Source organism: Homalodisca vitripennis, chromosome 6 (genome assembly GCF_021130785.1).
Source record: "Homalodisca vitripennis isolate AUS2020 chromosome 6, UT_GWSS_2.1, whole genome shotgun sequence".
Classification (NCBI taxonomy): Eukaryota; Metazoa; Arthropoda; class Insecta; order Hemiptera; family Cicadellidae; genus Homalodisca; species Homalodisca vitripennis.
Genome location: NC_060212.1, coordinates 63,827,449 through 63,844,313, shown reverse-complemented (window position 1 = coordinate 63,844,313; position 16,865 = coordinate 63,827,449). Strand labels below are relative to the sequence as shown.

Sequence of the window (16,865 nt, the reverse complement as noted above, 5' to 3'; positions counted from 1 at the left end):
ATGTTTGTATTTGACCCTTACAATTTAGGTATATTACGAACAGAAGTGGCCACATCAGACTTCCTTGATGTACACCGTATTTTATATTTTTTTCTTCAATAATTATTGAATTTGAAACTTTAACAACACATCATTTTATTAACAATATTCGGAGTTGGAGACAGGTAATACTTACTGAAAAAATTATAAGATTTGTAACGGAAGTTTGAGTATCTTGTGAGCATCGCTAATTAACAGAGTATTGAGTATTAAAACCTATTACACAGCAAATCAAACTAACCAACTCATAATCTAATATATATACAACCGCATGTGTAACTGACTGACTGACTCACTCACGTATACTAATTCTAACCTACTTCCAGATGAGTTAGAGACTTGAAATTTGGTACACAGATAGCTTTCCACGTGTAACCACCAGGAAAATCCCGAAAAGTGAGAATTTTTCATTTTCAACCCCTCAAAAAAATTCCCAAAAAAATCGCGCATTCTTCACCCCTGCAGGCATTTTTTGTAAGCCCGATAGCGGGCGAACCGTTGGAGCTAGCTCGGATCTGACGGAAAATTCATAGTCAGGAATGAAGTGAACTACAAAAAAGGTCTAATGACTTTTTGCTCTATCTTCCATGGTTAAGCGACAAAACGCTCGAACATTTGAAATTCCAGAGATTTTTTCGATAAAAATAATGTTTCAAGCCCGATAGCGGCCGAACCGTTGGTCGTAGCTCAAATCTGATTGACCCAACAAATTAGCAAATTGCGCGATCTACAGAAAAGGTCCAGTAATCTTTTGCCCTATCTCGATTGGTTTGGCCGAAAAACGTGATTATGTACAATTTTGTTGTAACTTTTACGCGAAACTTTTGTTTTTGGGGTCGATAGCGGCGAAACCATTGGTCGGAGGTCAAAATAAGACTAACGTTTTATTTAGGAAATAAGATGACCTACAAAAAAGGTCCAGTGACTTTTTACTATATTTCCCTTAGTTTGACCGCAAAACGCGATTAAGTGAAAATATTGGACATTTTCGCCTAAAAATTTACATTCCGGGCTTGATAGTGGCTAAACGGTTGGTCGTAACTCAAAACAAATTTTAAACGGGATTTAGGAAATCACGTGATCTACAGAAAAGGTTCAGTGACTTCGGGAGTTGGCTGAGCGTTAGCTAAGCGTCAATAGTAGATAGGGACAGAGGAATATTTATTATGTTCACAGACACAATACCCTCTAAAAAAGGCCCAAGTGTGTCATTAACCCCCGGTAATATTAACCCCCCCCCCCGGGGATTTCCTGGTATGACCTGATAACCTCCTGTACATTCAACCCCCTGATGTGTTAACCCCCCTGGTAACATTAAACCCCCCCAGGGAATTTCCTGCCATGACCTCATGTCCGAATTTTACCAGTCACCAAATCTCTTAACCCCCCCCCCCCGGGAAGATCCTGGTATGACCAGATAACCCCCTGGAGACTTATCCCCCGGTAACGTTAACCCCCCCTGGGAATTTGTTCATATGACCAGACAATATCCTGACGAAATTAAACCCCCTCTTGTCTTAACCTCCTTAACATTAATCACCCACCCAGGGAATTTCTCGCCTTGACTAGATAGTCTCCTGGTGATATTAAACCCCCTGTTCGACTTAAAATACTGCCTTGAGGTCGGTTTTTATTATGTTTATACTAAACAATTCAAGATAGCTGACCCGTGCAGACTTTTCTCCCGAGCTCATTTCTGGCTAAACCATAGGTCGTAGATCAGATCTGAGGGCACAATCGAGAGACAAAATTAAATTTCCGACAAGAAAGGTCCAGTCACTTTTTGTCATATCTCTAACGGTTTAACCGCAAAATGCCCTCAAAGTCAAAAGTTTTTACGAATCCGGAAAAAAATCTATGAAAAAGGTCAATTTTTAAATCCCTTGTCATTTACTTAATGTCCGGACTTAACCAGTCAGTCACCGAATTCCGCTTATCCCCGAATTTGCAAGCGTTTACTTTGGGGGCCTGGGGGCGTAGCCCCCAGCGAGCCGAAGGCGAGTCGCTCTCATAAGATGGGAATTACTGTATGACAGGTTGAATAAAATAATTAAATTAATATTATATTTAGAATATTTCCAGTTTGCTTATCAGGTATTTGAAACAAAGTACACAATTTAATTATTGTCTTAGAGAGATTTAGAATGTTACTGTACATTTAATTATTACTATATCCAAGATTCAAACATGAAATAGTTAATGTTTTATTAAGGTACTTCAAATGTTTTCTGTATAATTGGTCACTGTACAATTAAATGAAAAACAATATAATAATATGAACTTTTAAATTATATATAATACAAAAACAAATTTGTTTTTTGTTATTTTTTTAATTATATTTTTTTCTTTTTGTAATGGCCTTTTCCCATATTTAAGAAATTTTACTGACTCCTTAGGAGATAAAGAGTTGTGAAAGGTAAAAAAATTACAATTTTAAATGATGGGTAGAATTCCATGCTTAAATCTGTTAAAAACTTTTGGAATATCAAGTATTATAACATTCTATGTTTATGAGGACTAAGTGTCCTAAATAATAAATCACAACTTGGGAACAGAATGATTCAGAAAGGCATTATCAGATAAAAACAGACAATTTTTACTCACTGGAGTTCCTAGGAGAGACATCACAGATATTGAGCTGTCAGAAGAGCTGTCCTCCTCCTGCAAAATAGGTGTACCAGTCACTAACAGGACAAAGTACAAAATACCCACGTATCAACTGGGTCGACTCTTGAGAACCAGCCATGCGATTGTTGATATTGATTTTAAAATGTTTCAAGCGAAAATATTTTTTAATTAGAATTATTATAACCTTTGTAAAAAAACACCAACTCAGTTTTGAGGACAATAGAAATGTCAGGTGATATTTGCCTTAGTAATGATGTACAAACTGAACCGTGTAGTTCAGTGTGGCCAGCACAAAAGACCTTTGAAATGGCCACAAAGCATGCTTATCTCAGTTGACAAGGAAGTATTTATATACAACCTTTACTCCTTGGCAGGGGTAGGAGGGTGCCCTTTGGCTAGTTCAGTCCACCTACTCATCTGTTCTAAGTGTCCTACTGAGCCATACCAAATATATATATATTGTCTGCCCAAAATTCCAAAATGTTAAAATAAGATGATACACCTTATCTACAAAATCTTAGATAAATGCTATAATAATTATTATTTTATATAAGTTTTCAGTTTTATTAGATTGTACCATGAATTTGAATTTAGATCAAATTAACAGTTATTTTTAGATTTTCATCAATAAAGATGCTAATTTTAAATAAAATGCAGTGTTTTGTATATAAATAATTTTTTTTTGTTTACCTCTTATGGCATATTTATAGTCAAAAATAACTTTGAACTAAAAGAAAATTATATTTTATGGATACTGTATCTTGGCATTACAGGGAAATCAAAGGATTTATTAGTTGCAAAGTGTTTGCCAAATAATAATTTACTTAATTTAGTTGCTTTTGAAAATCACATTGATATTTTTAAAAATAAATTATCCTTTACATGTTACATTCAAATTCTACCTATTTGATATTTAATAAAATGAAGCAATGGTTACGTCCAGTCTACTATATTAAGTAATCTCTAACCTGCACATACCCGTTGGTATAAAGGCGAATCAGCTGAAAACTTTGTAACTGCAACAAGTGGTTTAATAATTGGCTGCATGACACAGTTGTCTGGCAGCTGGAGCTGGGGAGCTCTTTTATTGCCATTGACTGGGCCGTCTTCATCATCATCATCACAATTATCGTCATCCTCATCATCGCAAAGCGTGTCACTTGAAATGTGTGACTTTGCGAATGCGTGTGTCGTCAGCAGACAGTTGTCAGCACTAGCGATGATCTGCAAGTTGTAGTTCTGGCTTGCCACTGAATGAAATGTTATCTGGAATTTCCCATTAACATTAGTCTACTCGTGTTTCAAGTTAAAGATGATAAAATGAAGATTCTATAGTTGAAGATAAGAAGTAACAATATGTACTATTTTGCACCACTGTACATAAATCTGGCCCAATACTAACCATCGTTAGCTAGGATAATATAAGGGATGGTTTGGTTATGGGTATAAGTAAATGCCTTTGTTTCGTAAAGTCTTGAAGTTTGTGTGTTCATCACCTTATTACCAACCAATTATGTGTTTGCTAGTTGCAACTCTGTAGCGAACATGTACATTTTCGATTTTAACCTCAATGACTATGTGAATAAAGAATATTGTCTATTGTCTTTTAAGAATCTACACATTTACAACATCTTGTCTCCCTGCATCTAGCTCCAAGTTCAAAGGGATGTTCAAATGTCAAATGATAGATATTACTGAGGACTGTACTGTAACGGCTACTGGAAGAAACATCCAGCCTTTACAAAATTCTGTCCTTCTACACTAGGCTCAAATAGGCATGTCCTCAGATATATTAACCTATATGTTGTGATATCTACAGATATTCCTGAGGCCTATAATGACTATTGGAAGAAACCCTCAATCTCTACAACATCCTATCTCTCTACACTACACTCAAACAGGCACGTCCTTATATGCATTACTCAATATGTTGAGATATCTACAGATATTTCTGAGGTCTCTAATTGTTACTGAAAGGATTCCCTATTTTTTTTTTTTTAATGGAAAAGACATTTTTTGTGTACTTCCACATAAAATTTATTAAAATAGCGCTTTCGCCGGTTAAGGCATCATCAGTTTCAACTTATGATGCCTTAACCGGCGAAAGCGCTATTTTAATAAATTTTATGTGGAAGTACACAAAAAATGTCTTTTCCATTAAAACCAACTTACTTCCACCAAGGATACAAAGCAGAAAAGGATTCCCTATCTTAAAAATACTTGATCTTTCTGCACTGGGCTCATATATTCATACTTCATAAATAATGATGCTCAAAGATACATTTCTTTAATTGCTAAGATATCTCTAGATATAAAAAATATATTCTGGATGTCTGTAATTGTTATCGGTAGAAACACCCACATTCAGAGCATCTTGTTTCCCTGCATTAAGTTCATGTTCTTAAATAGGGATGTTACCAAAATGTTGAAATATCACTACATATTTTAATGGTTTTATCCTATTTCATATTATAACTTCAAGACTTGGAACTCTGACTAGAGCACCATTGAAAAAAGGAAAATATGTTTCCCAATCATTCAAATATATAACTACCTGGTGGTTGAAAATAAAATTAGAATCAAATCAAATAATTTAAGTAACAGAAAAGGGAGGGAAGGGGTAGTTTACTACTGAAATCTTGACTCACCTGTTTGTTGATTGATATAGGAACAGAACTTTTGAATGTAACAGTGACCAGCAGTGGAGCACTGGTGTGCGTAGGGATTGTGTTACCGTCGACAAACTTCACAGAGAACTTATCTGCATGGGGACCAGAAACGTCAGCCACAACCACTGTCTCTTGTGTACACCTCTGTGCGTCCACAAATAGGCGGAAACTGTAGCTCAGGTCCACACCCAGTGGCACTGGTGGGAAGTACAACTGCAAAACATTATAACTAATACCAAATATACACATTTTTATCATAATTTACCAGTTCACTATTTAGATTATCACTAGTAACTGATATGGCACGTTCAATGACAAGGTTAATAAGTAGATATCTGCAAGTATGACAGTTTACATGAGGTACTTAGTCATACACAAAGTCATTGATTTTTAACAAGTTTCATGTTAAATAATACGAGTACAATACAGTAATAATCAATAATTATCTGTATGACATTTAATCGTCTGTTTATTGAACACAACATGTAAATGGGAAATCCAGTAAATTAGGGCACTACAGAAAGTATAGAAGTACAGGAACTGAAAAATGGAATTACAAGAAATTAACTCTTTGATATTGAATTGAAAACGTTTTTGAGGTTTTGGTTGCAGTCATGAAGCAACAGAATATTGCTCCAAAAATCTGCCTGATTGTATAAAGAAAGCAGAGAACTATATTAAAGGAGAGATTGAACAGGCACTTAAAGATGCTTTCCTTAGTTTCAATGCTACTTTGGCCACACCAGAAGTAGTTTCTCCCTAAAAGCTATAGCTAACAGTAAAAATGGAGAAAATCCTGGTTCCGATGAAGAGGCTGGATCTGGCTCCGAGGATGAGGAGAAAACAATAGATGGGTTTTGCAAGAGTGTGCAAGGGTAAGAATAAAAGGGTGAAGGATGTGCAAGAGGCACACATGTCACTGATCAGGTGATAGCAAGATACAAAGGTGCTGGACTACTGTGAAGGGGGAGGCAAAGCCGCCAATGTCACCCATGTTGAGAGGTTGCCGATCCTCCTCTGGGAGCACAAGTGGTAGTTGAGACAGGTACTCAGACGCAGGCACCAGTCGATCAACCTGAGTGACAGAGGATACGGAATTGAGCAGTTCCTTTAGCCGCTATGCAGAGGGTGCCGCAGGACTGTGTAATGGAGAGGTTTACATGAACGGAGAGATGGGGGAGGAAGAGGGTGATACAGGGAAGAAAGGCAGTGAGGCTGAGGTGGACAGCAGTGATAGCAAAAAAAAGAGAAAATAGGAGGTAAAAAGGAGAAGGTATTGGACAAGGTTGAGTTGTGTCATGTATACGAGGGGGTACCCAAAAAAAAAACCGGAATTGTATTGCTGGCAGCCGGCAGCGTGTAGTACACATTCCTGCCGCTAGGCGTGTGTCGCGCAACCCATTTCGAGCTCAGTGACCCCAGTTCCGTTGTCCTAGTGCATTCTGTTCGTTCGTAGTGACTGTTTTCGCTAACCCTGTTTTGTTCTTGTTTCGTTTTTTGTCATGGCAAGTTTAAGTGAACAACGTGCAGCTGTGAAATTTTGTTTTTTACTTAGTAAAAATGCTGCAGAAACTATTTTAATGTTGAATACAGCTTACAAAGATGATGCTATGGGGAAAACTCAGGTCTACGAGTGGTTCGCTCAATTTAAAAATGGCGACATGTCGATTGAAGACAAACCTCGTTCTGGACGTCCATCAACCTCTCGAACGGATGAAAATGTTGAGAAAATTTGTGAACTTGTGCTCACCGACCGTCGACAGACAATTGAGGAACTATCAGAGAGTAGTGGGTTAACTTGGAGCTCGGTTCAGCGAATTTTAACAGGAGATTTAGGACTGAAAAGGGTTGCTGCCAAATTTGTTCCTCGACTTCTGACTGACAAAAGGCACATCGAGTTGAAACTTGCCGCCTTCTGAAAGAACATCTTGAAAATGATCCCGATTTTCTGGAAAAGGCAATTACTGGTGATGAGTCATGATGCTATGGTTATGACCCAGAAACGAAGCAACAGTCAAGCCAATGGAAGTCGCCATCTTCACCTTGTCCAAAAAAATGTCGGCAAGTCAAATCAAACATCAAAACCATGTTGATTTGCTTTTTTGATGCTAAAGGCATTGTTCATTCTGAGTTTGTTCCTCCAGGTTAGACTGTCAACCAAACATTTTATTTGGAGATTTTAAGAAGATTGCGCAACAGTGTTCGCCAGAAAAGACCCGATTTGTGGTAGACTGGAGACTGGTTCTTCCACCACGACAACGCACCGGCACACACAGCCATCTCAGTTAGGCGGTTTATAGCCAAAAACGGCATGGTTCCGCTGCCCCACGCACCTTACTCGCCTGACCTCGCTCCATGCGACTTTTTTTTATTTCCACACATGAAAAGAGGCTTGAAAGGTCAACGATTTGACAGCGTTGAAGAGGTTAAGAAAAAAAACGAAGCTCGAGCTTGCAGCCATTTCTAAAGATGACTACAAAAAATGTTTTGATCAATGGAAATACCGTTGGGACAAGTGTATTAGTTGTAATGGAGATTATTTTGAAGGAGATAAAGTCGTATTGTAAAAAATTTGATAATATATATAATTTTTATAAAATAATTCCGGTTTTTTTTTTGGGTATCCCCTCGTATAGTAAAGATAAGTGACGGGGTATTGTGGAATAAACATATTGACTAAATCATAGCAATAGAGAGTGGTGTGGTTGACATAGGAGTAGATAAAGAAACAACTGAAGTCACTGAACAGCTAGTTGTGGAGCTTTTAAAATTTTCAGACTTGACAGTTGTAAGATCAGCTGAGTGCTCCCCTTTTAGGACTATACTGGATGTAACTTAGAAGGTCCTTGATTAGAACCCATACTGTCATTGCCAATGATGTATCACCTTACCGATATTGATCAGTCACTCTTGTGCAAGCCTCTCCTAGTATACCTGTCTGATGCCCAGCTGATTGAGTAAACATAAATAAACCTATTGTTGTTAGACACTCTACTAGATAGCGCAAACCGATTGAAAGTCTTGATCTGTAAATATTGGTTATATGTTAAAGGATATGTAATTTTTTTCAATTTGTTCCAATTGTGTTAGGAAGGTGTTAGATATATTGTTATATGTAGTTATTAGTCTTGTATTCGAGTATAGATTGTCATTTTATTTGGGGTTGATGCCTATGTATGTTGGAAACACAGCATATGTCTGTGCTGAATAAAGTCACGTGGTCGTGTGATCCTATTCAACCAATCAGAAAAGTCCACGATCCCGCCAACTAATGACCCTCGACTCCTTGCCAGGTTAGGTTAAGTCAGTGTGTACCCAGTGTAAACCTAGAATGGATGGCTCTAAACCTATCACGTATTCACGATTACGGTATTAATGTACCTTTTTTAAACCTTATTTTGTGGAGTCACCTGATGATGAAACCTTTGGTTTCAAAATGCCTTGTCCACAAAATAAACTATATTGGAAAGTTTTATTTTATTAACATTTAGTACTATTTACTATTAGTCAATATTCAAGTATTTCAAAAATAATATTAATATTACCAAGTTTATGTATCCTAGAAATATGTACCTACATACTTTGTAAAAAAAGGAAAGATAAATTTACAAATACGTTGAAAAATATATATACACTACACAAGACAACACATTTTTGCCATTTTCTTTACAAACAATTCTGTCCTTAGTATTTTTTTATGTTGCTAAGTTTGGGCATTAGTATTTTCAAATTTATTAGTCTAATAACTCACATTGTCTGTGGTCGCACTGATGACGCAGGGAGGGCTGATGGTACCACAGACTCGGATACAATTGTAGACGGTGTTGTGCTCCGGTGTTGCCAACACAACCACCACGTCAGTAGAGTACTGGCCGATTGCCGTGGCTACGAACTTGGCTGTCAATGTCATCTCCTTGCTTGGTTCCAATGCTGTACGGAGAGATCCCCTCTCCTTCACACACTCGCCTATATCAACAATGCTCTTTAGTATTATAAACAAGAATGATATTATTAAGTCAGGTACAAAGAGTAAATGTACATCCATGCAAGAATATTTGTGGACAAAGATATGAGAGGATATGAGATATATGAGGAGCTGTTATTGTGATGCAACAGCCACTCTACCGGAAAGGTTACATCATCCACGCACAACAGGTTATTGCCATGTTTTAACAAATAAAGGTGTAAAATCCATGGAATTGTAACAAATAATTTTATTTGAGAAAAAGGTTTACTCCTGTATTTTAGTCTATTTTGGTATAGCAAGTTCAGGATTCTTTGTTTGAAGTTTGTTTTTGAAAATTGTGAAGGAACAAGATATTTCCGGACATTTGCCATCATTTAGTGACACCAAAAATCAGTAACACTACGTTTCAAGATCGTAATCTGCTCTCTTCCTCAGGTGGATAACTAACTTAACACATGAATCTAGATTGAGATAAACAAATCATACCAGAGTGTTGTGACACGCATAAGTCAGGAATCAAAACCACCACGTCAACTCACTTAATACGTGGTCATGCACTTAATACTCGTACAAGTGCATAAAACATGCACTTAATAAAAAAAAACAACACTAATCATTAAAACTGAACACAGGTCACAATAGGCCTGCACTCACTGACCAACCAACTAGGACTGATATAAGTTCAGGATGTAAATTGCTCCTCAACTCTTGACCAACTTGCTAATTTTGTCACCAGGAGGAGCTATTGTTTTTTATTCAGACCCCAGACAGCTGGATGTAGACGATGATGATAAGGAGCACATAAGTTTCCTATCAATAAATAAGGGTACTGGCCGACTTTTGGATACCAATCTCTGTTGCAGTGGCAATCGAAACATGAAATTAATAACTTATATATTTATCTCACACCTCAAACACCAACTCATCTTGTAGGACAAATGCTTGGACCGATTTTATCCATGACTATATACTATGTATGTTTCATTTAAAAAATATTTGGTAAAACCCACTTGAGATAAAAAAATATTGTGGAACCGAAATTAAACATGTTATTTGGATTGGCACATCCCCTCCTGATGCAGGAGACACAGGTTTTACACAGTGGTAATGAAATAAAATGTGATGGACCAACTATGACAGTTGCAAAAAATAAGTACCGTACCAACTTTACTTCAAATAATGGAAGTTCATTGGATACGTGTGGCACCAGAGACAAACTTGTTTCAAGGATTATAAGTACCAAAGCTGTAATCCAAAATGTAATAATTCCAGTTCAGATAATCTGTAAATGGACCTTTTAATACTACAGGACAGAAATGCTTACCATTGTCGATCTTGAGAGTGAAAGCTGTCTGGGTTTCTTCACAGCGGAAGATAATATTGAGTGGCTCATCACAGTTGTTGGTAATCGTGATGGAGTCAGACTGGAATGTTGAGGTGAAGCTAAGTTTTGTGCCTGAGAAGGTCAGCGAGGGCTTGAGCACCCCGACTTCAATTAACACAAGATGTGACATCGCCGCCTTCTGCGATGGTATTGTCATGCTTTTGAAGCTGCAATGATTTGTCATAGTTAGTAATAAAAGCATTCTGTCTGCATATAAAAACTTATCAGTACGGCACATCTTAAATTCAATCACAAAAACCCGATTTTTAAGGAAATGTTATGTATTTATCTATATTAAAGTGATTTTGGCTTCTATTATATTACAGATAAGCAGTGTCGTTAATAATCAGTTTAAAATTAAGGATTTATATTGAGATAAAGTAATTTTGCAGATCTTTAGTGTTAATCTATATACAGGGTGTCCAAAAAGTACCGGGTCGGTTAAATATTTTGTCCAGATATTTAAAATAGAGCTCCAAAACCTTACAAAAAGTTACTGGACATAAAAATCTATTTTATCACATATTCAGTCATCCGCTACTTCCTCAGGGGGGCGGCCCGCTAGGAGTCAGAAGAAAATCTTAAACGTAAGCATAGGTCGATATGCATATCAAATTAAAGGTCTATATTAGTAGAGTACAGAGCCACAAACCCGACCTCAAATGGATAACCGAGTCAAAAATGACAGCTGTTCAATGATGGCTAAGAGTTTGCAACTTAGGTTAATGTAACAAAATACACTGATGAGCTTTTTGATTTTAACTTTACTAACCCAAAACTGTTTACAATTTAATGAGTTATTCAAATGACCCTCAAACACCTCAAGAAACACCTCATGTCCATTTTTTAATGTTAGGAAAGTTAAAGTCAAAAATCTCATCAGTGTATTTTGTTACATTAACCTAAGTTGCAAACTCTAGCCATCTTTGAACGGCTGTCATTTTTGACTCGGTCATCCTTTTGAGGTCGGGTTTGCGGCTTTGTACTCTACTAATAAAGACCTTTACATTTGATATGCATATCAACCTATGCTTACGTTTAAGATTTTCTTCTGACTCCTAGCGGGCCGCCCCCCTGAGGAAGTAGCCGATCACTGAATATGTGATAAAATAGATTTTTATGTCCAGTAACTTTGTGCAAGGTTTTGTAGCTCTATTTTAAATATTTTGAAAAATATTCAAGACCACGGGACTTTTTGGACACCCTGTATATAAAAATGAATGTTTGTGTGTTTGTCCTTTATGAAATCGTAAACTATTTGACCGATCATTATGAAAATTTGTATGTATATATATTTTTCGATGGAGAAGGTTTTTATGCTATGCCTATTGACGTATCTCACCACCAGGCGGCGCTGCAAAAGTTAAAAGTTTTTAAAGCACCTGCACACTATAAACTGCGTTTACGAGACAGTTACGTATATTAAATAGTGAAAAACTATTTGAAGGCGCTAAGCTTTGATGTATATTTGTCTTCAAAATACATTTCTGGTTGAACTTAAAGCTTGAGTGTTAGACCACTTTATAATAAAGTACATGTACGTCGAAAATGGCTATAAACATGCACTGTTGACAGATTTTCTTGATCGTGGCAACAATACAAACTCTACATCGTCATTGGAAATATAATTCACTTGAACCAGAAGTGCACATACACGGGCAAAGCTTACGAAAAGCGTGCGAAGCCACGGGAAACAGCTAGTGTTAAATATTATTTTAATTACGATGTGGAAAAATGAAGATAAACTTTGTTGTCAGTAATGAATTTAAACTTTTTACTTATAAAATAATTTTATGTTTGCTTGAAAGTTCCAAAGTTAACGGAATGTAGTACAACCTTATTTATCCGGATTAATTCCAGATGGAAACAGTGTAATAATCACACGTTAACTTATATATTTACTTCTGAAACAAGTCATAATTATTTTAAAACATATAATTTATGTTTATTGTATAAAATTATGTAAGTATGTATACAAATAATTATGTTTGTATTATACGTACAATGCCCCTTTTTTTATTTCAAGGTTGTGGATTCTGTTCCTTGGCTAAATTTAATTTTTAACTGACACCATAAAAGTTGGGATTCACTTTAATTATGGAGTTTTGGAAATGTATATTAATAATTACAATAATTGAACAATCTTACTTTTGGTGTAGTTATTTTTGAATTTTGTTTAAGGGAAGTATTTTGGGCGATGTACTTTCGATTTGAAGCTTCTGCGATATCTTTCTCTAGACAGTCTGTGTAGTAATCTTTTTGTAAAATTAGGGGTGATTTTTGCTTCTGAATCCTTCAAATTTAGGTAGGGCCTTTACAATGTCAGTCTCTAGGTGGTTTGTGTTGCCACTCTCTTGTTGTATAAAATGGAGTTGGATATTAAATATGGATTCCGTAATTTACTTGTTTCTCCCTCTGCCTCATATTCCCAAACCAGATAAAGTGATGAGTATAGTATGTTGAATTTATTTATTTTTATAACTGAATTTGTGATCTGATAGTTATAAACATTAGGCTTCAAAGTGTGTGACGGGAATAATAAAATCAATATGTATTTTCTCAATGATTTAATTCCTCAATCAAAGAATTAATTCTTCATCCTCTAGACCAAAATCATTTTAACAATGAAATAAATCTCAACCAATATAATTCATACAAATTGAGGTTCAGGATCAAAACATAATGCCAGAGATGGTAGATCTTTGTCCCTCCTCCTCCAGATCAACGCTTTTCTGTTCTGTTTGTTTCAGATTATGTGTTGCATTAAAACAGAAAATGCTGATATTAATTTTCCCATCAGTGTTCACCTTTGCTAGTGATTGTGTAACATGTTTGTGCTCTTGGTTTTTGTCCAGTGACATCGCTTGGGTTTATTCTCTCCAGTTTGGCCAAAGAACTTCATGCTGTTGTGGTGTTCCAGTCAGGTACCTTGTGTTTGTTTCAAAATATTTTATTTGTCACACCTCAGATATTACCTATGTACATATGACCACATTACAAGGTTTTCAATATTTACAAGAGTTGTGTCTAGAACATCATACTACAGTGCTCTCAATTGTGCACCTGTGAGACAATAAGAATATATATTCATCTAGATTACACTATATTTTATAGTCTAGGTGTCTCTGAAGAGGAAACGATGCAAGAGTTTGTTTTGAACTTCTTCATTATTGACAATCTCTTTAGACAGAATTTGACTCCAGATTCCAAGAGCCAAGTCTGTGACGTCGTCAGACTCCAGATGCTGCACTAAAGTGAAAGGTGACATGGAGCTAAACTCAAAATTCACATTGAATCAACTCTTCCCATTACAGTTTACTTCTTGCAAAACTAAAGTTCTTTGGTTTACATGAAATTGCAGTTTCCTGGTTCAGATCTTATCTCGATTTGAGATGATAAAATTTCATGCTGAAGTTTCGCTCTCAAAAGCACTAAGGGTGCCACATGGAAGCTGTTTGTTGAACAAAATGCCACATCCATTATGTTCATTTTGTACACAGCTGATCTGACAAGTCAGCACAGCTAAACACTGCAGTATCCATGCCTATGTAGATGATTGCCAAATACATCTGTCGAATGCACCTAACTCGGCTGAGTTACCTATTCCAAAAATGAACTCTGATCTTAAGATCAAACTTACAGTAAGTAAGAGGTCAGTTAAGCATGATCTTAAGCTTAAATGTTGACAAGTTTGTGCACCCTCACTGACCTTCACATGATGAAAGATAACCATGCGTACAAATAGCTTGGAGACAAAATGTTAAAACTCACAGTCACTGTCGAAACACTGGGCATAGTGCTCAACAGTCAACTTACTCTTTCTGACCAAATCATTTATATTATACCAGAGAATAATATTACCATATTACCATAATATTAACCAGAGAACTCTTGGAAGACTAAGGGGACATACAGATTCCAAACAATTCTGCCCGTGTGCTAATGATCTGCTTGGTATAGAATCCATTATTCTACAAAAGGATACCACATACAAACATTCAAAAGCTACAGAACAAGGATATACACTTTAAATATAAAATGTATAGCTTTTACCATGTATCTGTCTCTTGAGATATAAACTGCTGCACTTATGCTGATGGAAGTTCTACATAGAATACAAACTTGCTGTAATGCAAACATCCTGGTCCTTCAAGAGCGAGATTGCTACTTGCAGTACAAAATAGAACAACTTCCTTCATTTCCCTAAAGTGATATTTGAGTTAGGGAGAAGAGATCGTCATATTTGGCTCTATATAGTACAACTGCCTCCCTGGAGATGAAAAATAGGTTAGGGAATATACTTTTAACTTGGGCTAAAAAAAAATATTAAAGGGACATCTGTATGTGAAAAGTTAGTTAGAGTTAATGTAGCACTTCAGTACATAATTATATCCCCACTTTTATATATTTCAGTGTATTTATTGTGACTAGAGTTGTTCTGTAAAAGAGTAATTAGTTATGGTAAAAATTGAAAAAATAAATGTGATTACATTTAATTTGAAAACCCACTGAGCAGAAGCACAAAATGGCCTTCTCCTTGCACAATCAATATTAGTACATTCACAATACCCTCCTACCCGCCAGAGTGCTCCAACTTCTTGACAAATCAATAACAACACAGAACAGCCTAACACGTTTTAAAATGTGCAAATCACTCACAGTGTTATATCTTGAAAAATGTCATCAGTGATTAAAGGGTTAAAGGTTACTGAAGTAAAATATACTTTTAAATATTCTAATAGAAATAAACAATAGTCCATGTTAAATAGGCGCAGAACATCAAAATCGACTGTAGCAGAAAATTCTAATATTTTAAATACAACATTTACTTTTGATTGGAGGAATCATCCAAGGACGCCTTCCTGTACATGGATTTTATCTTCTTGGAATGCACTTCAAACTCTTTAACTGTTGAGTTGCGCAAACCACTCAAGCCATTCACCACAATCGGAAGATAAAAATCGTAAGAGGTCAAGTCCTCAGGAATAAAATGCAAATAGAACTTCTGGGTGGCGCCAGGCTCGAGTTCAATACTTCTCCTGCAAAGACCCGGATCATGGTGGCGTTTCGACAGAGACAACTTCAACTGCAGGTATTCCTCCATGTTGAAACTGACTTCTATTTTCGCTTTGCTCTTGTTCTCGGCTAACAGTGTTGTACGAGTTACTGAATTACATGGTACACGAGTCAGACTGATGTATTTCGGTGTTATTTCCACCTGAAAAATCAAGTGACAGTTTATTTTAAGTTGTTCAAAAATCTTTTCATACTAAATTTAAGAAATTGAACATCTTAGCCAATCGTAGGGTAATAAGAGTGCTAATTATAAAAGCAGATAATTGCGAGTAATTAGTAATTTAGGATCAATATGAAAATAATCAACTTATTGATTGAAGTAATACAATCCAAGCTGCTTTGTGGGAACGAGTAAAAAAAAAAAAAAAGTCATTATAAAAGAATTTAGAGATTTTTTGACTTGCTTAAATTAATACAATACATATTGCACCCATGGCAGTTTGCCGCTAATTTTATAATTTGGCCATATGTTTGAAATTAAGAATATGCTTCCGGGTTTGTCTAATTATGTCTAATATATTTCTTCACCTGACCTTCAAACCTGTTAATCTTTCGTTTACTTTATTTTTAAAATGATTACAAATTTTTTGTTCCCTGCACCTAAGTTGGTAATACTGCCTGAGGAAAAGAATCAAATTATGAATACAGTCACTTACAATGAAATCAAATTTAATTTTAAATGTTGTTATTCTATTAGATACATTTTCTTTTGAAGTACAAGATGCTTTTTCATTTATCTGCTTAAAAATAAAATAGGTAATGCTAGAAATGTATTTACACATTTGTAAAGAACTAAAGAGTTCTGTGTGATATTTTATCAAACCTGACAAAATTGCTACCAATGTTTTTATATTTTGTTTTAAAATTGGGACCGTAGCCCTTAACATTGAAGCTGCAGTAACATTCCGTGTTCAAATATTGTCTGTAAAAAAGCGTCTAAGGTACCATTTCTTTGTGTATAGTTTATACAGTAGTTGGGTTATTCTTGTAATTCTTATTCATTTTGATAGCAATGTTTTCTTATGCTGTAACAGAGAGCATTATATAACTTGTTATGTAAATACCAGTTAGACTACTTTATAGTGTAAGGGCAGTAGCATGT

At 35.9% G+C, this 16,865-nt stretch overlaps 1 protein-coding gene across 1 annotated transcript in view; it reads right to left on the bottom strand.

The window, feature by feature from the left end:
• The window catches only part of LOC124365405 (cilia- and flagella-associated protein 47-like), a 109,199-nt gene that overhangs the window by 24,720 nt on the left and 67,614 nt on the right, over positions 1 to 16,865 (bottom strand). The window contains exons 20-25 of the mRNA XM_046821385.1: positions 15,517 to 15,905; positions 10,628 to 10,854; positions 9,088 to 9,302; positions 5,316 to 5,549; positions 3,646 to 3,933; positions 2,644 to 2,700 (exon numbers count right to left, since the gene is read on the bottom strand). Coding sequence (XP_046677341.1) covers positions 2,644 to 2,700; positions 3,646 to 3,933; positions 5,316 to 5,549; positions 9,088 to 9,302; positions 10,628 to 10,854; positions 15,517 to 15,905 — 1,410 coding nt within the window. The remainder of the gene's footprint in view (positions 1 to 2,643; positions 2,701 to 3,645; positions 3,934 to 5,315; positions 5,550 to 9,087; positions 9,303 to 10,627; positions 10,855 to 15,516; positions 15,906 to 16,865) is intronic.